This window comes from Chelonoidis abingdonii, chromosome 5 (assembly GCF_003597395.2).
Source record: "Chelonoidis abingdonii isolate Lonesome George chromosome 5, CheloAbing_2.0, whole genome shotgun sequence".
NCBI classification, from domain to species: Eukaryota; Metazoa; Chordata; order Testudines; family Testudinidae; genus Chelonoidis; species Chelonoidis abingdonii.
Genome location: NC_133773.1, coordinates 92,001,322 through 92,025,115, shown reverse-complemented (window position 1 = coordinate 92,025,115; position 23,794 = coordinate 92,001,322). Strand labels below are relative to the sequence as shown.

The 23,794-nt window shown below is 39.7% G+C and overlaps 1 protein-coding gene across 2 annotated transcripts in view; it reads right to left on the bottom strand.

Annotated features, from left to right (window-relative positions):
- Nucleotides 1–21,704, bottom strand: part of NMU (neuromedin U) — a 36,260-nt gene extending 14,556 nt beyond the window's left edge. For both annotated transcript variants that reach the window (XM_032782903.2, XM_075066786.1), the window contains exons 1-7: nt 21,474–21,704; nt 10,836–10,894; nt 6,609–6,659; nt 6,446–6,505; nt 5,557–5,586; nt 5,402–5,452; nt 3,377–3,451 (exon numbers count right to left, since the gene is read on the bottom strand). In XM_032782903.2, the coding sequence (XP_032638794.2) occupies nt 3,377–3,451; nt 5,402–5,452; nt 5,557–5,586; nt 6,446–6,505; nt 6,609–6,659; nt 10,836–10,894; nt 21,474–21,645 (498 nt within the window). In that variant the 5' untranslated portion in view covers nt 21,646–21,704. The remainder of the gene's footprint in view (nt 1–3,376; nt 3,452–5,401; nt 5,453–5,556; nt 5,587–6,445; nt 6,506–6,608; nt 6,660–10,835; nt 10,895–21,473) is intronic.
- Nucleotides 21,705–23,794: the final 2,090 nt, after the last annotated feature.

Here is a 23,794-nt window from a genome sequence, read left to right as displayed (position 1 = left end):
AATCCTATTCTGTCTCTTTAAGGTCCCAAGAGCCTTGCAGAGTGGGTAGGGCAAAGTGCTTCGCTCTCCCAGCCAACTGGGATGAGCTCTAGGAAAGGGACCAGCATATATATACTGCATCCTGCCTCATAGCAAGACAAGGACTGGCAGGAGAAGGCTGACCTGATGAACCCTCCAAAGTGGAGGGCTAATTAGGGAAAAGGATCCAGCTGAAGGAGAAGCTGACTAGGCTTTACTGCTGGCATAAACCCAAACTTGGAGAAAGAGAGAGTTGCAGGAACTCCTGTCTAAAGGAGGGACATCTTGACAGCCACAAGGCAAGAGTCAAAGAAACTGCCTGAAACACAACTCCAGATCCTGAAGGAGGGAGATACCAATTGCTTTAAAGTAAGAGACAGAGAAACTGTTTGAAATACAGTACATCCCAGCTGCTTGCAGAGAAAGCACCTCTGTATCTGGCTAAGAAGAAGGCATAAGGAGCCACAAGCCCAAGATGGGGACCTTGTAAAGACCTGGTAAAGGGCAAAGGTAGAAGCAGCAAAGGGACCGAAGGAAAGTGTGTAGCTGTAAAACAAGATCCATGGGCTGGATCCCAGAGGAGAGGGTGGGCCTGGGTTCCCCTACCTCTTCTCTAGACTAAGAGGGGAAGTACAGGCATTAGGAGTGAAAGAGGCTAAGAACTATGAGTCCCAGGCAGAGGCCAAGGACTGAGCTTAGAGGCCACTAGACTGAGTTTTCTTATACTTGGATGTTTCTGTTAAACCTGGAAGGGGAATAGATGGACAGGTGATCTGGCTGGAGGCTAAACCTTGGAAGCAACAGAAAATTGTGGAACCAGGACAGATAAACCCTAGACTGAATGAAAGAAACCCTTCAATACAATGCCTTAAGATGGGGCAGGGTGAAAATGTGCACATGCATGCTCTGACAGTGAGTATGCCATAGCAATATTAATATCAGGAAGATTTTTTTTTAATGATTCTGTTATTTCTATTAGAGTCCTATAAAACTTTTTAGTCTGCAAAACATCTAATAGATTAATTGTACTTCAAGTCTAAAAATAAGATATGGAATTAAGAGTGTTTTGGGGAATATGTCCATAGCTTGATTCTCCTCTCACTTATACCCAGGGCCGCCCAGAGGATTTAGGGGGCCTGGGGCAGGGCTGGGTCTTTGGCAGCAGTAGATCAGCCTAACTGCCACTGGTCGGGGGGGAGGTTGTTTTTGTTTTTTCCCGCCGCTTGCGGCACTTGTACTCACCGGGCGACGCTTCGAGGCTTCAGCAGTGGGTCCTTCACTCGCTCCGAGTCTTGTGCTGCACTGAAGGACCCACGGCCGAAGACCCGGAGTGAGTGAAGGGCCCGCCACTGAAGTGTCGCCGAAAACCTGGAGTGGCTTGCGGGGCCCCTGCAGGGTCTGAGGCCTGGGGCAAATTGCCCCCCCTGCCCCCCCCCCGGGTGGCCCTGCTTATATCTGTTTTACTCTAGTGTATACACCTTTGAGTTCAAAGGTATTATTCCCAATTTACACTAATGTAAGCAAGAGGAGACTCTCACTCTACAGACTGAGTAATATTTTCCTCTGATCTATTTATCTTGGATCAGTTCACACTAGCTAAATTTTTTTAACAAGCTTATTAAAAATAGAGGCACAAAGCAAGAGAAGAATCTATATTCTCAAAGGTCATGTTTCTACAACTTGGAAAAATAAGACTTTTGAGGCTCTGGGCAAAAATTAAAAAGAGGGAATTTTCTGACCTGTGCCTTAAATTAAGCCATATTTCTGTCTGTAATTACTAGGAAAATTCTTGATGTTACAAGAATTTAAGTCATAAATACATTTTAATAAGTAGGCATTGTTCAGTCTGCTAAAAGAAAAAAAAGAGGGCCCTTAGACAAAATTAAGCTATATGATAGCACAACACTTGGCTGAGATTTTAAAAACTGTATAAAATCTAGATTCATTATACAGGATATGGCATCTGTCGTTCTTTTTTCAGGCATTAATTATTAAACGTATGTTATTTTAGTTCTCTTTTTAAAAATGTTAAACATCAAAGGCACATGAGTATTTTCCAGTAAATAGGACATACAAAACCTCACTTAAATAGCATTCTGATGTGACGATGCCCCTTGAAAAAAATGCTATGATCAGAAACACTTAAATAGGATGTTTTCAGAAAGAGGTAATGAAACCACACAATGTAGGAGTGTAAGTGTGACACTGAGCAAGAAAGCAGGCTAAATGACCCAAATGCTGCCTTTAAAGACCTATTATAATAAATGGTAATTAGGGCCATTCCTTATAAATAGCTAACAAAGCCATGTTAGATAGACTAGAGCTTTGAAATGCAGACTTGTATTGTTAGAAAATTAGTAGAAAATAGTGATCTTATTTGTCTGTGGTTACCTATATCTTGTTAGAAGTTAAGGTTGTAACAGATGGTTCCTCTTTGTTACTATATTCTATTGATTCAGAGATTAAAAGGGAATATTAACATTTAGATGAAACTTGGGTGTAATAATAAAATTGTCTATATTTCAATTTGAAGTTTGTAGTAAACTGCCTATGAACTGCTTATGAATGTAACCAATTACTTATGTATACATAAGAAATAGGAGGTTTTACTTCAAAGCCACAATGCTTCACCCAAGGAATGCCTGCTGTCAGAGATCTATAAAAGAACTGAGGCCTCAATCCTGTATCTCAGATCTGCTTAAGCTTGGTCAGGGGAAGCTTGAGTCACAAGACTGAGGTCTCCAGCTCCAGTCTAGATTACCCTGTTAATTCTCATGGAAGAATTCTGAACAAACTCTATATATGGACTGCCTACTTGGACTATAACCCGATGAACTGATTCTGGAAAGAACCTGTTGTAACTCAGCAGCTCACCATCTTTACTATGAAACTGACCTAAGAACTTTATTCATATCTGTATGTATAATCTTTTAATCACAATACTCTTTTCTTTTAAGTCTTAGTTTAGTTAATAAGAATTGGCTGTAAGCGATTATATGGATAAGATCTGAAATATTCGTTGACCTAGTGGGTAATGTGTCCGATTTCTTGGGATTGGTAGAACTTTATATATGATGGACAAGATTTTCAGTAATCCTCATCATATTTGACTTGGCTGCGTGGGTGGGAGTGCAAGGCTGGACTGCTTTAAGGGAACTGTATTTCTGGCTTTGGGGTAACCAGAGAGGTATTGTAGAAGCTGTTTTGTTGCTGCCTTAATGAATCTAATAGAATAACCCCCAGTTTTGGGGATCGTCTGCCCCATTCTTTGCAGTTTGCCTGGACTGAGCATTTTCAGTGTGCCCTCCACCCAGGCACCAACGGTCACAGCAAGCATACATAGTTTAAAGTTACATACGTCTGCTTTGTATCTCTTCAGTCTTCTCTCATGAAGTTGGGGAACAAGTTGCAGCAAAGGATGCAGGATAGACGACTGAGAGGACATGAACACAGACACATGAGTAACAATGAAATCCTGGTCTTGGGATGCAAAGAATGTCTCTTATTATACTACTGGTTTATGGACAAAACATGCAAAACAAAGGACTGAAGATGTTAACTTTTTGGGTACTCTGAATTTATACCTGAAAGATACAGCATGTTTATTCACTCTTTGAATACATCTAGAGTGGTAAAGTGAATCTCCTCTACTGTGTTCATTATAGGTTATTGTTTGTATATTGTTTTGTCAGGGGCAAGTGCCAAATCTGACTTCGATCAGCCTGTGTGAGTGCACAGCTAGCTCTGTGATTTGAATATAGTGAACTGTGCACAGAACCTTTTTGGGAAGCTTTCATTCTCCGTTTCTGATTACTACTGTTTCTAAGATGATCTGCTATTGTAACACAGCTTCAAATTTCCTGGCACTCAAAGTTAATTTTGCTTTAAAATAGTTTGAATCACAGGAATAAAAGTGATGTTCAATTAAAAAGTAATTTCTAGTAGTGTTCCTGTCAGGATAGATATATATTTGAAGTAAAATCAGCCAGTCTGATGCAGGTCACCCTATTAGCTTCAGGAAAAACAAATTAAGGCCCAGAGTCTGCAATTCACATGCTCAGGCACACTGATGTGCTTGCACTGATTGCTGTTGAGTTCAGTGGGGCTCCATGCAGTTGCAGCAATGTGCCCCTATGCAATGAATCAAAGGATCAAGGCTTTAGGGATCAAGGCCTCAGTAGGGATTATTTATTACATAAGGAGTAAAATGTTCCGAGAAATAAATCAAACTATAATTACCTGTATTCATTCAACTAATTTTTAAGCCCAAATTGATCCCCTTGTTTAAACAAGAGAACATGGTTCACAACATGAAAAACAGTGAATATCTGATATGATTACTTTCATACAAAGTGCAACAAAGATTGAATTACTATTGTAACACAAGTTACAGCATATTTAATAGGAAAAATGACGCTGTCATTTTCTGTCATTTGTAGGGTACAGAAACAGAGCAGGTGCTTAAAAAAATAGCATTTCATGCAGCAGAAAAAACGTCAAACCTAAACATGAGCGGCTGAAGTCCCAAAGCAGCTAGCAAAGTGCTATCACCAAACCCAGCTGCCTTGGGTCTATGCTTGATAATCAACCAGGAAACATATTGACTATAGCTTTAACTGGAGGTTTAGAAAATGATGCCGTATATTCTCAATGGAAACATATAGCGCAAGACAACAGTGAACATAAACATGACAGAATGATTACCAAAAAGGGAAAAGTCTGAATGTTGCACTCTCAAAATGCAGTGATACACAATGAAAGAGCATGGTTGCACATAGAAAACAAATATCTGTTATGTCTGCACTTTAAAAGCAAGAGCTGATCAAAATGTAGTTTATTTGTTGAGTGAGTTTTTTAAAATATCAGAACATTAGGATATTTGATTTATTCTATTTTTTGTTTACGGTGAAATCCAAAATCTTAATTAGCCTCTTATATTTTGCCTAAAATGCTGTATTAGATATATTTAATAGTTCTCAACATTTAAGGACAGCCTCTCAACTAGGATAAATCAGCATAGCTCCATTGACTTTGGAACAACACCAGTCAACACTGAGGATCAGGAACATGAGATCTTAATTTCAACATGTAATTATATTAGATATGCAGAAATGAACATAGTTTTATTTTTTCTAGGATAAACTTGTGTCTTGTGGCACCCTTCCTAGTTTGTGAAGTTACAATGTTCAGACACAGGCACCATTCCTTGGATATTCCATTATTTTGTTTAAATGTACAGTATTAAGGATACTGTGTCAAACTCCACAAATTATTAACTTGATCTCCAGCTGGAGAGACTATCAAGATTACTGCTAAGAAGAATACTGTCTTGTTTTTAAGTACAAGCACACATTTATTCACAAAGAGGGGTGCTGAAACTTACCATGATGTCTGAATTGTCTGAGTCATGAGTCTTAGAATAATGAAATAAGAACTGTTCAGAAAAAATTAAAAGTGGGATTTTACTACAAGACATGTTAATGGGTTATGGTTTTCTTGACAATATAAGTGTGACCAAAAATATGATGACAACCTTACCCTTTTGGTGTTGTCTTTTTCCTCTAAGCTCTGTGGGAACAATAATTGGTATAGATGCTTTAATTTCTAAAACAAGCCAAGGTCAGTTTTAGTAACATTGTAAACATCTTGGTACTTTCTTGGAACATTTTACTCTTTTGATAACTACATTATATTTCTTGGGTTATCAAATTAACTGCTGCTTTCAAAAACTGTATTGTGTACTGACTGCTTTCCCCCAGAAAACTTGACCTTTAGTCATTAAATACATTTCTTTACAATCATTAACATGCTACTACTGGGCCACTTTCTTCTTTCCAATATTCAGAATAGGAGAACTTTATTGCTTTGACACTAATAGACTTAAAGGAGTTCATGTTTTAATGATTCAGCAAAGTGTGAGGCCCCATTCTCCAGTAAAAGTAAACTACCAATACAGGGAGACAGGAGACTCCCCTCCCAGGTAAATGAAGGAAACTAATTCATTCCTACACTGGAGGCTGTGTGGTTACTGTAACCCATGAGCTACGAAAGCTCCATAGACTGTATATTCCAGAGGGGGAGAGAGATTGTTTCCCATTTCCCAAATATAGGGCTTGGTCTAAAGCTAATCAGAGTCAGTCTTTCAGATGAGTTCAGTGGGCTTTGGATGAGGTCCATAAGGCACTGCAGAGGGAGGGAGATATGGATTTATACTATTCCTCCAGGACCTGAGCAGCACCATAACTACACAACATGGAGCTGGAGGCTGTGGCAAGCTAGTATCCATGGTTATCCAAGGACGGCCTAGCTCAGAAAGCTGGGGATAATTACTATTTGCCTGGATCCTCAATTTATTCTGAAGTTTCAGGCAGTTAGTATACTGAAAATGATCTTTCAAAAATGTAAAATAATTTTGAATTTGTACTACCTGAGGTTTCTGTAGAAATCCCATGACCATAAAGCAAAGTTCTTCCAGTGCACTGGATGTCTATTGAAAAGGAAACGTGAACTCAGACACCAGATTACTTATTTAATGGCACTTGAAAAACAATTATAAATAATTAAAATAATATTGCTCTAACTAGACTCACCTCAGGGTGAGGCTCTATGATGGACAGGTAAGCAGAACATGCATCATCTATCTGTAAAAATTGAGATGTTACATCTTAGAAAGTCAGACTGAACAGTGAACAGACAAAATGTATACATTTTCAAATAGTGTTCAGTGTAGCAAAAGGTACGACAGGATTATCAAAATAGGTGTTTTGTATATACATCGATCCCTGATAGATCAATCGCTACCGGATAGCAGGTAGTCTGGACGTACCCTAAACACCCTCAACTCTCAATGACTCCACTGATCTCAGTTGTCACTGAAGAGACTCAACACCTCACATGGTTGGTTTAAAGGGGATGCTGTATATAAAACTCACAGTGCCAATGAGAGAGATATTCTAGGGATGTTAAACTCAAGACGAAAGGGCACTGCTGAGAACTACCTACATAACATACAACACCGGTGACAGGAATAGACACTTATTTATCAGTTCTCAAGTACTCCGGGAGAGAGGGAGGAAAGGGAAATAGGGGACTCATAAAGGCATATGAATTCAAGTAATTAATATTTTCAATGAAGAAAGTTCAAGAGTACAGTATACTCTCATTTATTCAAATGGCCTGGGGCACATCCAAAACCTTCAGATAACCAAGTGCTTGGATAAATTATGGAAGTACTATTTTAAGCTGCAGTTTTGCTGATATAGACATACGGGGAATGAAGGGAGTAATGCTGCTGTTTGCTTAATACTTTTGCTTTAGATCCAGCACAGACCTTTTTCTTTTTGACATGATTCTGCCAATATGCTGTTGCTGGTGAAATAGAATTACATCTCAGTAACTGCAGGTAACTGTTCAGAGCCACTATACAAATATAAAGCTGTTGATTAGCACTAAGTGAGACCTTATTAGCGAGTGATTGAATATAGGGCTACATGGGGGACACAACGTGGCTTCAGATAACTAGGATTTTCAGATAAAAGGAATTCAGATAACTATATTTATACCATATTTTATAATGAAAAAGGAAGAGTTACCAAAGCCTGGAATGCAGGACTAGGATATAATACTATAGGGAATTTTTTTTAAAGAAGAGGTTTAACTTTTCATGAGAGTTTAAAATTTGTGTCATATGCTACTGTACATTGCATGTGACACATTTTCTATAAAATATCCTATATGACAAATATCTTTTTGCAACCACACTCTCAATCATGCATTATGTTCCAGGGAAGTGGTTTTCAAAAAAGACTAGACAATATAATAAGTTCTATAATAAATGTCAGAGATAAAGAACTCCAAACACTACACCTTGGCAAGCACAAATTACAAAAGAAGATACAAATAATGTTGGTTCAGGTGCTTTAGGAGAAGCTTTTTTGCTCAGAAATTAATCATATGAAAAACACATTAGGAGACATTGAGAGGAGGCAAGTAGCTCACCAGGCTCCCTCTCCAAATAGCCTTTTATGTTAAAATGTCTCCTACCCCTCCCCCTTTTGCTGAATCTCTGTGTCTCCGGGAATACCAGATTATTAAACTTTGTTATTGTGGGTTTAGTGTTGAAAAGGTATAGGTGTAAAGCAAAAGTGGATAAAATAGACCAATTCAAAAATCATATTTTGGGATCCCAGGTTTTAAGCCTGATTCCCACCCAGGACAATCCCTTCCTGCTGCTGGAGGTCTCTTGTTAGAGGGTTACTGTAATTCATGGACACTAAGTAAGATAAGCTGAACGCCATCTTGGTCTCAATGGAGAGCAAGACTGAGAATCTAGCAGCCAAAATCTATTTTTAAATGGTTGAGTTGAGAAGAATCTACAATATCTAGCCTCAGAGAATGCTAAAAATCAAGAACTCACATAAAAAAAAAACCCATAATTTTTGTCTTTACAGATATATCTCCTCAATACCTGCCTTCTCTTTTCTACATCACAGGGGAGTTATGATGATTAAAAATTGTGAAGTGCTTAGATACTATAGTAATGTAAGGACAGTGTACAAGTGCATTAAATGCCCTAGCAACTAGGGTGTGAGATTCTGGCTCATGTAGACAAACTGAGCTAGCTTTAATCTAGCTAGTTTGGGTCCCAGAGGAGCAAAGCTGCAGCAGCACATGCTTCATCATAGGCTAACCATGCAATTACCTAGGGTCCAGGGTGGGTGTATATAGACCATGCTGAAGTATGTGCTGCCCCAGCTTCACTGCTTGGGTACTAAAGCTAGCTAGAGTAAGGCTGATTTGGGATACGTCTTTACGAGCTGCACTCAGACCCCCTTATTGCAGTTAAGACATAGTCTAAGAGTAAGACCTGACAAGTATTCGGTTATTCTAGGGATGCTGTCTCTTGAGTGATCTGCTAGTAAGAATCAAAAGGAACCAAACGGGACTGCTCATTCTCATAACCTAAAAAACTACTGTGATTTGGAGGATCCAATACCTGAAGATGGCTGTATCTCTTTTATTAGTTTGCAGTCTTGCCATATATAATCCAATCCCACATTAATTTTGCTGTAAAACACACACTTTGTAACTGTTTGATTTTGTTATATCATTCTATACAGAATTCATCATATTATGGATTGATCCTGCATCCACTGAAATCAATGGTAATTTTGCCTTTGTCTTCAGTGAGAGCAGAAGCAAGCCTTGTTACATGTCTAATTCAAGGGATGTATAAAACAAACGTCTTCTACGTTTCTGATTTTTCATCTAAATCCCTAAGTGGTTTGGGACTCATTTTCCTGAGAGATGATCCATCAACTCATAGGATCAATAGCACAAATGGCTGTATTCGGCACAGGTGTTTGCATTAATACTCCTGAGTTTAAAAGGGAGCAGAGGCTGGCAGCAAGGCATTCTCTGGGAGGGGTCTTTGACTCTGGAACTTCCTCCGTCCCCACCCCCTTGGTCCACCAGAGCCCAGATTTGTTAACTTTCTAAGAAAAATCTTGCATTAATCTTTAGGGCTAAGCTTACAAGAAAGTATAAGGCTACTGTTTTATTAGTACTATATGCACATCCTTTTAGAAGAAACATCTTGAACTTTTAATAGTAAGTTTACTTCATGCATATATATATCCATATATATATGGATATGGATATGGATATATATATATAACGCATCCTCTTCCTATGATCAGTCTCCTGTTTTCTAATAGCATATAGCACCCTAAGGATATGGCAGATGTGAGTGTATGCATATCCTGAGGTAAAGCCCTTCTAAATGTTATATGTCAATGCTTTGTCCGTATCACAAGGCATAGAACAATGTGCTCTGGCCACCTAACACACATATAACATACTTGTACATAAATCAAAATACTTGTACATAAATCAAAAAACCCAGAACTGAGAATACAACATGCTATAACATCAGTCAGCACCCACAATGTTAAAATATATAATTGAAGCAGTACATAATCCAATATCAAGTGAATCAAAATGACAGAATGTGATTCAGTAGGTGTTTTAGTACCACATACAGTATCTTGGAGTAATATCTTTTGCTGTAACAATCACTACATTGTATTTATTCTACATTATGATTATATGTATTTTCTCTGAGGCCCATAAATATGCCTAGTCTTTGCCAGTTACGTGAAAGCTTGCCTCCCACTACCAAGTCTAGCTCTGCATGAGCCAACACAATTTCTTCCTTACTCTAATGATCTCCCAACTCCCAGCCTAATGATCATTTTGGTATTTGGGTTAAGACAAAATATTTAGTATTCGGCAACCTGAAAAAGGTGGTTTCATCCCATCCCCAAAATCAGTATAGAAGGGTACAGTTCATGTAGGAGAGGTAGAAAGGGACAGAGGAAGAGCTCCACCAGTATGTCAGAAATATTTACAGTGCAAGATGGGTACATGTGTGAGCAGTAGGAAGAACACTTTTCAGTGCACTCCAATCTGAATCTACTCTGCTTATGATCAGAGATGACTTGATTAATTCGTGTAGTTCAATGTTTCCTTCTTTGGGGGAAAACCTGTGCAAAGGATGCCAAAAAAAATAAGTCTCTATGACTGAGGATGTCAGGAAACTATGGCAGCTGTCAAATTCCAGTCATGTAGCAGGGATCATATGGAGTACATGGCCCTGCATGAGGAGGGGCTCTATGATAGTGCATCAGTGGTGTTCTGATCTTTTATACCTGCCCTTTATATAATTAATTAGCAAAAATCATCCACAACTGTCAAACTATCGCAGAATATTATTAAAACACATGGTTGATCCAACACTGGAAGATATTGCTGCTTACTTCATTCCACAGCTGCAAACCCTGTTCTGCCTGTAGTTCTTGAGATGGCACTGGTACACCTGAAAACAGAGAGAGTGATACCATAGAACAAAGGCCATAATTAATCTATTTATAATGATTTTTCTCATATATATAGTATCTCATATGCATAGTCTCATATAGTATGTCACATAGTTTATATTGCTAAGGATTTGATGCCCAGAATACACTGTTAGAATGCACAAAAGTGAAAGATACAGGGAGTTATAGTATACAGGAGCCTGTGGCCTCAAACATTATTATATTTACTCCAATTGTTTCTGTCTGATGAAGTTATTTTCTTCATTGGAGCAAAGAGTTCCTTTTGCCATTCACAATACAGTTGCAGAATAGCTTCCTTGAAGAAAATGGAGTTACACAAAGGTGGAAAGTGGCCCAATACATTTTAGCTATTCTAGCTCAGCTTTCATGTAATTTACACTGCTGATGTAACTGATAGCGGATTTTGACCCTCTATATGTAAAAGTTGTGCAAGTCATTCTATTTCCATCAACATTCATGCTGTGGTAAGCTGTAAGTAGCTGGCTGGAAACATTGTCTAGCAGTCCCAGACAACTAAAATCCCAGTCTAAAAAACCATTCCAATTCCTCCAAATCTCTCAAGTCCCATAGCTCTCCAAGAGCTCATTTCACTCTCAGTGCATTCAAAGAACTGAAAATAGCAACTATAGCTCTGACTTGTTAATTTATTGTATATTGCACTAAACATATGTAATATTGTATAGGTTCATACATGAAACATTTTAAAGTGTATTTTGTTTAGTGGTATGGATAGTATTTGATTTTTTGACTTTTTGAAGGTGGCATTTTTGACAAGATAAAAAAATGCTGCGTATCAGCTTTGCATTCTCTCTCTTTTGGGTGTATGCTATGTAGAAATGCTAAGATTGTTGTAAGATAATAAATGTCTGTTAATTATTAATTTATGTGACACTGGAAAGCTGGAGCCAAGTTTGTGTTTTGCCTTACAATTTACAGTTTGTTGCTATGTGCATTGAGGGTAATAATATCGCTGAACTGAAAGTGAGTTTCTCAGGGAGCATATTCATGTGTTGGGACGAAGAAGTATTGTGATGGTAATGGGCAAATGCCTGGAATTTAGAGCTGAGTTGGGTGTAAATGTTGCCTTAATTTATGACTAGAGCTAGTCAGAAATTTCTGTCAAAATGGTTTTTCATTGGAAAAAGGAAATTTGTCAAAAGAAAAACATCTCATGGGAAAGGGTCGGTTCAGCTGAAACTTTTGTTGGGAAAGTTTCTCAGGTCCAGGATGGAATTTCTGATCTTAACTGGAAGAGGAGGGGTGAATGAGCAACAGCCTAGCGGCTGTGGCACTGACCTGGGATATGGGACACATAAATTCAACTCCCTGCACCAAATCGGACAGAACTTAAGTGAACCTTGACTTCCCAGGCAAGTGCCTCCACTACCTGGCTAGTCTGGGGTGGGTCTTTTTGTCTCTCCTGTTGAAGCTGTTCCATTTTGTACAACTAGTTAAATATTAATTCAGCACGACTGACTCCCTCCAAATTAAGCAGAGCAGAGATCTTAATGTGCATACTCCACATCCCAGGTGAGTGCTCTAATCACTCGCTGTTGGTTATTCTTCTCTCACATATGCACTTCTCATAAAAATTTCAGGTGGTCTCAGTTTCATCCCAATATGGAACAGGAAAATTTTTGAAATCTCAAACATTTTGGTGGGATAGGAAGCCATGTCCCGCCAGCCCTATTTACACCTTCCTTGCCTCCCAGTGTTTATGTTAGTGGCAGGAAATGCACTGTAGCAACCTTATCTACAAATTAATGATTTTTTTTGTGTTAAAATTCCCTGGTTTTCTTTTATGTTTTTAATTAATGTATCCAAACTTGGGTGATATCTGGGGCTGGAGAAAGGACCTATTTGGAAAGTAAAGCTGGGGAGCAGATAATAATCTTATCTTCTCCATTTAAATCTTTTCCGATCGGGAAGAGAAAACTTTCATTGATGCTCCAGCTGCTTCTATCTAGCTCTTAAAGCTTTTCATTCTCTGATAGAATGAAAAGCTTTGAGCACCAGGCAGGAAAACTTGTGTATTGGTTAGAATTTTCTCTGCCAGCAGTATAAACTTTTGAACAGAGCAAATACAATTGTTTCACCAGCTCTGCAGTTTCCTTCCTCCTCCCCCTGGCCAGCTCTATTCCCAAGACTTTAGGATATATCTACACTATAAGCGCTACAGCACGGGTTCTCAAACTGGGGGTCGGAAACCCTAAGAGGGTTGCAAGGTTATTCCATGTGGGGTCATGAGCTATCAGCTGCCACCTCAAACCCTGCTTTGCCTCCAGCATTTATATTGGTGTTAAATATATAAAAATGTGTTTTTAATTGATAAGGGGGGGTCACACTCAGAGGCTTGCTATGTGAAAGGGGTCACCAGTACAAAAGTTTGAGAACCGCTGTGCCACAGTGCCACAGCTGCAGTTACTCCACTGTAGCATAGATACTTACTATGGTGACAGAAAGATTTTTCCCAATTGCTGTAGTAAATCCATCCCCTCAAGAGGCAGTAGCTATGTCAACAGAAGTATCCTTCCATTAACCTAGCAGTTTCTACAACCAGGGCTTAGGTTGACTTAATCAGATCTCTCAGGGTGTGCATTTTTTCACTCCCCTGAATGACATAGCTAAGCTGACCTAAGTTTTCAGGTGTAGACCATGCCTTCCTCAGTCTCTATCCCCTGCTTTAAGCCCTAGACAGGCACTGTCTGTCCTACAGCCACCATCACTGCCCCCTACACTGCCTCATCCAATGTTCATCTTGTAACCTAGATGGACTTCATTGATATAAATTGTATAAAATTTTGTCATATATGGACAAAATATCCATGTATAGAAATTACATGTAGAAAAATTAAGCACTTAAACCCTGATTCAGGAAGGCATCCCTATTCAGAAAGGCCACTTATGAGGAAAAACAATGACCAGGCTAACTTCATCCACTACAAATTCATTCTCTCATCTTTCAGTTCTGCCATTTTCCTTGCTAAACTTTACTTTTCCAGCTTAATTCAATCTCACACCCACAATCTCAGCTACCTTTTTGCCATCTTTAACTCACTCCTCAAACCCTCTCCTCTTCCTGACTCCACTTTTCTCTCTGCACAAGATCTCACTGATTTCTCTCAAGAGTAATTTGACAAAATAACACATGATTTCCCCTTCCACTCCTACAGCTCGTCTTCTTCCCCCATGTCACAAGTGTAGAAGTTTCTCATCTGCTCTCTTCCAGTAACCCATCTGTTTGTCCCAGTGCTTCCATCCTACCCCATCTCCTGATCTTCCTTGTGCCTTTTCTCATATTCTCCCTCACTCTTCTGCTTAACTTCTCTCTCTCCTCTGGCTTGCTCCCCACAAAAATATATACATGGTTTAATCTCCCCCATCCTAAAAAAACCTCACCCTTGACCCTATTTCAACTACCACTCCATCATCCATTCATGTCTAAGCTCATTGATGGCATTGTATACAACTGCTCTCGAGTTCCTCTCCTCCAAATCCATCCTAGACCCTGAAACCATTCTTGCAAAAGGGGGCAAGAACTGAGCCCTGTGGAACTCCCACAGAAAGTCTGAGAGAAGATGAGGAGGATCCTCTGTAGGACATGCTGAAGGAGTGATTAAAGGCGTAACAAGAGAACTTGCAGAAAGTCTGCAAAACTTTCTGCATAACATCTCTTTCCTAACCATCCACACAGCTAAAACTCTCATCCAGGTTCTCAGTCTCTAGTTTCAATTACTTCTGTCTGGCCTTGTCAGTCTTGCCCTACTCATATCTGTTGAGAAAGCTGCTGCAAAGATCATTTTCCTAGCCTGTGTCACTTTGACCATTTCACCCCTTTCTTTGCATTCCTCCATTAGCTCCCCCTTCATTATCACAAACATAAGCTACTCATCTTCACTTTAAAGGCCCTTCATGGCCTATCCCCACTCTACCCATCATCTCTCATTCACTACTGAGGTACTGATTTCCAAACTGAAATTGGCCCATGATACCAGCCACCATCAACCACTTGTTACATTTTCAAACATATAGCTTTGGACTTTATCTGATGCTGCCCCTCATGCTAGGAAGGTGCTCCACATAAATATCTACACAACAAACATTATTCTCCTTTATAATCCTTTTTAAAACTCTCCTGTGCCATGATGCCTATGAAAACTTGAGAACAGGCCACTGATATGCTGAGACAACTGCCTGTCATGCTGAGCAATATGGTCTCATTGTTTCCTTGTATTCCCCTGTTGGTCTGCATCCATCTGTTGTATCTTATTCTATACTTAGACTGTAAGCCCTTTTTGGTCTGTTTGTACAGTGCCTAGAACTGGGCTCCTGGTCCATGACTGGGTTCCTGGGCACTGTAGTAATACAAACAAATAAATAATAATAACGTACTTTAAACTCATAGTTAAAATTAACGGCATTGCCAGCTCTCATGATTTTATTGTGGGTCTCCTTATATTTGGAGTTTTTCATAAGGCTCAGCTTCTGGACGCATGTGATTAGTTGGAACTTTAATTTTTTTGTTAAATGAAAGCTAAAATTAAATTTCTAGCCCTCATACTTGCTGAGAAAAGCTTGAAAAAAAAATGACCCACATGCACACTAAAGACTTAAAAACCAGAAAACCCCAATTCTATGTTGTTGTTTTTTTAAAAATCACATTATTTTTAAACTAATCTACTGATTCTGGGAGTCCTGATGCACAATTTTTAAAAGCTTGGGATTTGAAATATTGAGTTAAGCACATGCTTAAATGCTTTCCTGAACTGGGACCTTAGTTTACAACCATAAATATGTAGATAAAGTGGAGGATACTGAAGCGGTGGGAGCGCTTGGGATTAGAGGGCACTGGAAGAAGGAACAGCTGGCAAGAGGGTTTCCCAAAGCGTGCAGAAAGTCCAGGAGAGAACCTGGTGGTGCACAGACAGCAGGACAGGGAAATATCTTCTGCAGCCATTAGGAAGTTGGCAGAAGAGCAACATCATCCTGCAGACTGCCCAAAGTACAGGAAATCAAGAAGACTAGCTTAGCCAGTGAAACAGTGAATTATTTAACTGGCTGAACTGTGGGAAAACCCTTATCCTGTAAGGAATGCTTTCTCCATTAGCTACAGCTCTTTACAGAGTAATGTCAAACAATATGGCTAACACTTTTGGTTTTCAGATGACTGATTTTTAAAATAAGTCTATTTAGGAGATCTAATGACGAGTGATGACTATGAAGTTTGAAATCTGAGTGTTGTAGGCATCTTCCGATTATAAAGATTAGAACTATGCTAAATTTTAAAAAGGGGAGATTTGCAAAGGTTCAGAATAACTAATTTAACATAATAATTGTATAGTAAATGTAATTAGGATCTGCTGAGCAGATACTGTAAGCCTGGAGATGATTAATTTTCACAGAAAAAAAAACACCTAAGGATTTAAATCTTGCTTTAACTGAAAATACAACACAGCCTTAGCAATAGGAGGCATCACTGATACCTGCATAAAGTCAGATTTTACATCCATAAATGTAAAATAAGTAGTTAAAAACAGCCAGCTCTAAACAATTTTCCTCTGCTCTGTATATAGTGTATTTACCAGTCTCTTGAGACTTTTATTTGATACTTGTCTACAATTATCTCAACCCTGGATCTCGTAATTCTGGGTAGCCCAAACCTGAACACTGCAGATAAACAGCCCCTCATGAGCCTCATGAGCCCAGGTTAGCTGCAATGTAGACATATCCTGGGACTGTTCACATGAGCAACACGGATAGGATTACAACATTGGCCCCTAAATTACCAATCCTGGATTCACGAATTAAGTCTGTGGGTTGTTTGTTTTTTAAGTAAATAATTTGTGGCTTACTAATATAAAGTCCAAAACATACAAAATTCTAAGCCTCTCCATTGAGGAGTACAGAAACACTCAAAAAACCTAACTTTATTCCACTCTAATCTAAAATCAGTGGGTTTTTAGGCTACTCGGCACTGTACAGGGTGAGCCTGTAGTTTCCAAAATAATAAATAAATATATTTAATATATGTTATTCAAAATCATCTCAGTTTATTAACTAAAAGGATTCACATTTTAGTGTGTTAAATACTCCAAGTTAACATAAATAAACTTTATACAGTGTAAAAAGGATTAGCTCTTTCTGCTATTTCACTAGTTTAATAATATCAGATCAAGTCTATCAAGATTAACTTTATGATTTAAAGTTACTAAAACTCCAGAATTAAAATGCTATAGAATCTTTCATTAAGAGAAAATGAAATGTTGCCTTCTTGAGTGTCTAGTGAATATAACTACTGTAGATACAAACATAAGAATGGCCATACTGGGTCAGATCAAAGGTCCATCTAGCCCAGTATCCCGTCTACCGATAGTGGCCAATGCCAGATGCCCCAGAGAGTGAACCTAACAGGCAATGATCAAGTGATCTCTCTCCTGCCATCCATCGTCGTCCTCTGACAAACAGAGGCTAGGGACACCATTCCTTACCCATCCTGGCTAATTAATAGACTTTAATGCCATTAATGGACTTAACCTCAATGAATTTATCTAGCTCTCTTTTAAACCCTGTTATAGTCCTAGCCTTCACAACCTCCTCAGGCAAGGAGTTTCACAGCTTGACTGTGCTCTGTGTGAAGAACATCCTTTTATTTGTTTTAAACCTGCTGCCAATTAATTTCATTTGGTGGCCCCTAGTTCTTATATGTGGTGGCCCCTAGTTCTTATATTATGGGAACAAGTAAATAACTTTTCCTTATTCACTTTCTCCACACCATTCACAATTTTATATACCTCTATCATAACCTCCCTTAGTCTCCTCTTTTCCAAGCTGAAAATCCTAGCCTCTTTAATCTCTCATCCTATGGAGACCTGTTCCAAACCCATAATCATTTTAGTTGCCCTTCTCTGAACCTTTTCTAATGCAGTATATCTTTTTTGAGATGAGGAGACCACATCTGCACGCAGTATTCAAGATGTGGGCGTACCATGGATTTATATAAGGGCAATAAGATATTTCTCCATGTTATTCGTCTAGTCTCTTTTAAATGATTGCCTAACATCCTGTTTGCTTTTTTGACTGCCGCTGCACACTGCGTGGATGTCTCAGGAGAACTCTCTAAGACTCTCTTGCGGATTAGTTGTACTTAAATTAGCCCCATCATATGCATGTATAGCTGGGGGTTTATTTTTCTCCAATGTGCATTACTTTTCACATTTATCCACATTAAATTTAATTTGCCATTTGTTGCCCAATCACTTAGTTTGTGAGATCTTTTTGAAGTTCTTCACAGTCTGCTTTGGTTCTTAACTATCATGAGTAGTTTGTATCATCTGCAAACTTTGCCACCTCACTGTTTACCCCTTTCTCCAGGTCATTATGAATTAAGTGGTGAATAGGATTGGTCCTAGGACAGACCCCTGGGGCACACCACTAGTTTACCCCTCCATTCTGAAAATTTACCATTTATACCTATGTTTTTTCCAGTATCAGAGGGGTAGCCGTGTTAGTCTGGATCTGGCTAACCAGAGCAGAAGAATCCTGTGGCACTTGCCATAGACCTAACAGACGTTTTGGAGCGTGAGCTTTCGTGGGTGAATACCTGCGTCTGACGAAGTGGGTATTCACCCACGAAAGCTCACGCTCCAAAACGTCTGTTAGTCTATAAGGTGCCACAGGATTCTCTGCTGCTTTTATGTTTTTTCCCTGTCTTTTAACCAGTTCTTAATCCATGACAAAATACAACACAATTTTGTATTGTATTGAATAATTAAAGGAATTAGAAAACTTAGCACGTAGATTTAGGGTGCACAAAAGATATCAGTGGTATTCTATAATTTGACTGATGAGGTTTTTGAGAATGTCTTTGTATAAGTATCACATGTAGAACACTTGCCTTCGAACATTAGAGTAATATGGAGACAAAAAAGATGAAACACTAACAATATTGACAAGGAACGGTACATACAGCCTTGCTTATTTTTATATTGGTATATTTAAAATGACTCCACATTCTCCACATGACTATTTAAGACTATTGTCGAATTTCATTTTACTTCACACACAGGAGTCACATAAATTTAAACATCTCTCTACACAACTTTAACAAGTTTATGCCTAATCAATGTCTAATGGCCACTGCATTTTATACTTTGGTAATATGATTTATATTCATTTAAGGTCAAGGGGAATTTTGGCTGCACAAAAACGCAAGACTGTATGTTTTTTAGATTTAGAACATGAACCAACTCCCATTAATGCTGTTTCCACTGATTTTAATAGGAGCCAAATGTGATCTTTATTCAATATTCCAATACAGGTATCTGATGAGGTGTAGTAATCAGTATGAATATATTTATTTTAACAAATATGTTCTCTTAAATTAAAAGTATAAAAGTAGGTACTATAGTTTTAAATCTCCCACACAGTCTTCTTTAAGCAAAGGTTATTAGTAACACTTTACCTCTCTCTGTAAACAACATGGGCCTGATCCTGTGAGGTGTTGAATGCATGCAACTCCCTGTTGAGCTGAAATCAGTGGGCACACACCAAGATGGGCCCATAATCCTTTAGAGGGCAAGTAAATATCACTTTATTTCAAGTGGATCCTTTGAAAGGAAACAGTAGCATCAAAAACTGCAGAAAGAGTTTGGGCACTCAAGAAATTAAGTTATACCCAATATCTCTGTAGCTGTGCAATTTCAAAGAGGCAACTTTTTAAAAAAAAATGGCCACACCAAAGTACTTAGTATGATGCAATATTTAAACCTCCCTCCTTCCTGGTGCTTTTAAATATCATAGACTCACAAATGAAAAGCAACACAAACAAAACACAAATACTCATTGTGTGATGACTTATTGTGTGACATTCTTCCTTGATGAATACATAACTAACTACTTTGTAAAGCATCTGAAAATATGCAGAATAGAACAATACTATAAAAATACAAATTACATTATATTATATTACAACACCTTTATAAATGCTTAATTTTCAGGTTTAATGTCTTATGACATGAAATCAGGCTGCAAAATAGTTGATTATTTTTTTCCCTGTAAAATAAATTGTTTGAGAACACTGAGCCCTTTTTGACTCAGAGTAGCAATAAAAAAATACATATTTCATGCCTTGTCATTTTCTTTTACGTCAAGTTTTATGCCAAGTTTTTGGTTTAAAATAATATTAGCTTTAATAAATTAACTTTTCCATAGTTTTTTCTAAATTTGAACTTCATGCCTTTGCAATCAAAATATATAAAATTGCAGACTTATGTGTGTGACAATTAATAATCATCATGTGCAGTACTTGTTTTTGTAACTTTTCAATATGATATAATCAGGTTTATTGCACTATTCTTGTGTAACATGAATAAAAACTATATAAGCAGTAATATGAATAATAAATTCGCTTAAAATTGCCACAGTGGTGTCTATAACCAGCCCTGATGTGCTGAGGTACTGCAGGATGTATCTTGGTATGCAAGATGGTTTGGAGTACCATTCTGAAAGTAATGATAAAGACTCAAACAAAACAGTGGCTAGCAATACTTACAGGATTTTGTGCCACTACAGAGCTCTTCTCTGTGATTTCCACATTATTTTCAAAGGCAAATGAAATGTCTGTAATGTCCCATAGAATGTAACAATCTGTTCTCATGTCTAGAGTTGTTTTAAACCATCTTATACAATTTAAAATGGAAGTATATAAAATTCTGAGGCATGATTCAATTAATCCACAGAAAGGACATCATTATCTACTAACGTCTATCACGGTTTAGAATTTTATAGGATCCTATTGCCTTTATCCCTACCAAAATATTTCTCAGGGACTTCCCCATAAGTGTGTACATTTCTGGAGATACTTCTGTACGTGCTCCAGTAAGTGCTTAAGGTAGCTGCCTGGACTCCCAATTTCGTTGCTCTTAAATTCAAGAGAAGGTTTTCTGTAGTCAGTATTACTGCAGGGCAGTATCACTGCACTCTCCATCCGCATGTTCAGAAAGGGATGATTAATTCAAACGTCTTGTTCCTCTCCGAGGTTCAGTGCAAGGTTCTGTCCCAAGTCCCCCTTCCGTCCCAGCACCTCTCCTGTGAGCTACAAACACAGATGAAGCACACAGGTTTGGTGGCAACACCAGATTAGGAGACTCCCATTCCGGAAGTTTTTCTCCTGGACACCGGGAACCTTTTCAGGTAGCCGCATCCCTGAAAAAACTGTCACAGGTACGGGGAGCGGAGGGTTGGAGAGTCATCTCCCCGAGCGCTTACACTAGCCCAAGCCTTGTATGCAGGGCACTTGTAGCCCTGGGGGGCTGGAAAGCTTGTGTCTCTCACCAACAAAAGTTGGTGCAATAAAAGATATTACCTCACCCACCTGTTCTCGCTCAGCCTAAGCACCCCGAGAAAGAGAGGGACTCGCGGGAACACCCTGAAAACCAGCACCCCGCCAAGGGCAGCAGAGCGGGGCGGGGATGCGGCTAGGAAGCGGCAGGACCCAGCAGCAGCTAGAGGCACCCCAGAGAAGCAGGGACTGGGTCCGGGGACGGGGCTGCGTCTCACCTTGGCAGGCGTACGTCCAGGAGGCGAGGAGCAGGAAGAGCAATAACAGGGACGCTTGGGGCACGTTGCTGTGGTGCCCCCGCTGGTTCCTGAGGCTGGGCTGGCTGCCGCGGGAGGAGGCAGCGTGGTGCTGAACCGGGGGCTGCTGCTGGCAAGAGCCTGTCCTGAGCATGGTGTCTGCCAAACGGGGACCCGGCTGGCCCCGAGTCTGCGCCGCAGAGCTCTTCCCTACCGCGCCTCTCGCTTCCCTCCCGCTCCGGAGTCGCCACGCTGCAGAGCCCGCGGTCCCTTCCCAAACTTTTAAATCTCCCGGACACGTGGACTCCGTCCTCCTGACTCATGGCGAGCGCGTCATCCTCGCTCCCCCGCATCCACGCGGGTCCCAGGCCCGGGGAGTCCCACAGCTCGGCCGGGCAGCTCGTGACTCAGCCTGGGCGAAGGGCCCCTCCTCCCCACCGCACGGCTGGAGCGCGGGGCCCTTTGTAGCTCGGCCCGCGGCTGAGTGGCTGGGAAGTGGAGAAGAAAAGCCAAAGTCGCCTGAGGGGCCGCAGGCATGGGGGGATCAAGGCATACCCCCCCAACACACACACTCACGTTAGGACCCTCTCTTTAACGCAATTTTTCCATGAAAAACAACCCCAAGATGTGTTTGTGCAGAGTGGCACACAACGCCCTTCGCGTGCTCCGCTGTGCGAGCTATGCCTGTGTTGTGGAGAGTTGTTTGTATTTGGTTAAAATATTGTATTTTGCATTGGAGGGTGTTGCAGTTGGAATATTTTGGTTCAAATGACAATTTTTTAAGAAATAGGCCCCTGTTAACCCAAAATAAGAGGGTTAGATTTGCACCCAAGTAACACGGTGTGAATGAAAATCAATGTAGTCATGTGGGTTCCAGTTTTTGGGCAACCAAGCCCTAAAACAAGTGCGGGAGAGGTATGGAAAATAAGGCAAAATTCTGGTGTCAGAGGCATCCATTTATGTTATTTCTAAAGCACTGACCCCTACAGTATCTATGCTGACACTTGCCTTTCATTCTCCCCTACAACTAAGGGGAAAGCAGCAGGGTGGAGTTAAGATCTTTAGCCCCCCATTTCAGGAAGCTACTTAAGCATGTGCCTAAGTCTAAGTATTGCCTTGTGACCTTCCAAAATTTGTGGGAAAGGCAACTGCTCAAACATGTTTTTTTTCACACTTGTGTACTTCTAAAACGACTAAAGGGGTTTATCTCAAGAAGCACTTTTGAGACCAGAACAGTGGTGGTCAATTTCATCTCTAAAGTTTATGGTGCAGAAACGTATTAATTAGAGCAATTAGGAGGATGGAAGTTCTGTTCCATGAAAAAGTTCAAGATTTTAAAGTGTGGCTTCATTCCAAACTGGAGGGAAAACACAATTTTGAAATTCTCTGTGAAGAAAAAGTCCAGGATACAAAATATTTCAAATTGATTAGAATGTTTCATTTAAATGATGACTTTTTAAAAATATACATTATATGTTATCATACAACATTTTTTCCTTACAAATAAAAATTCCAGTGAAATCGGACTGATTTTGTGAAGCATTTTGACTTCAGTGGAATATGATTCTGTCACAGCTTCTCTGAGGAACTCTAGTTTTAAGCAACTAAAAATAGATTTTCAAAATGGAAACCATTTTAACAACTTAAATGAAAGCAATCACTTCCATTGTTGCTAGAAAAATAAATACAATTAAAATGATAGATTATTAAATATAACATGCAAATTGCGGTGTTTGTGGATTAAAATCACATTGATTCTGGTCTGCAAGGTTTTCCCTGAAACTTCATCTCTTATCTGTATATACTCTTATTTATTATCTGTGATGCTCATCCATACTACAGACTTCCAATAGAACTTCAGGGTGAGATTTTCAAAAGCACTCATTGTTAACCTAACTCTGTTCCCATCAAAGTAAATGGGAGTTTTAAGCTAAGGCAATGTCTCCCAAACTTGAGATGCCACTTGTGTAGGGAAAGCCCCTGGCAGGCCAGAGCTGTGGGAAGCGGCCAGTACATCCCTCAGCCCGTGCCGCTTCCCACAGCCCCCACTGGCCTGGAGCAGAGAACCATGGCCAGTGGGAGCCGCGGTCGGCCAAAGCTGCGGACACAGCGGGTAAACAAACTGGCCCGGCCCACCAGGGGCTTTCCCTAAACAAGCGGCATCCCAAGCTTGGGAAACACTGCTTTAAGTGAACACGATGCTGGGAAGGGAAGAAGAGATGGCAAGACTACAGCGCATAGCACAGCTGATGCATCTGGGGCCACAATCTAAAGGATGAAACAAATTGCTCACCTCACCACCT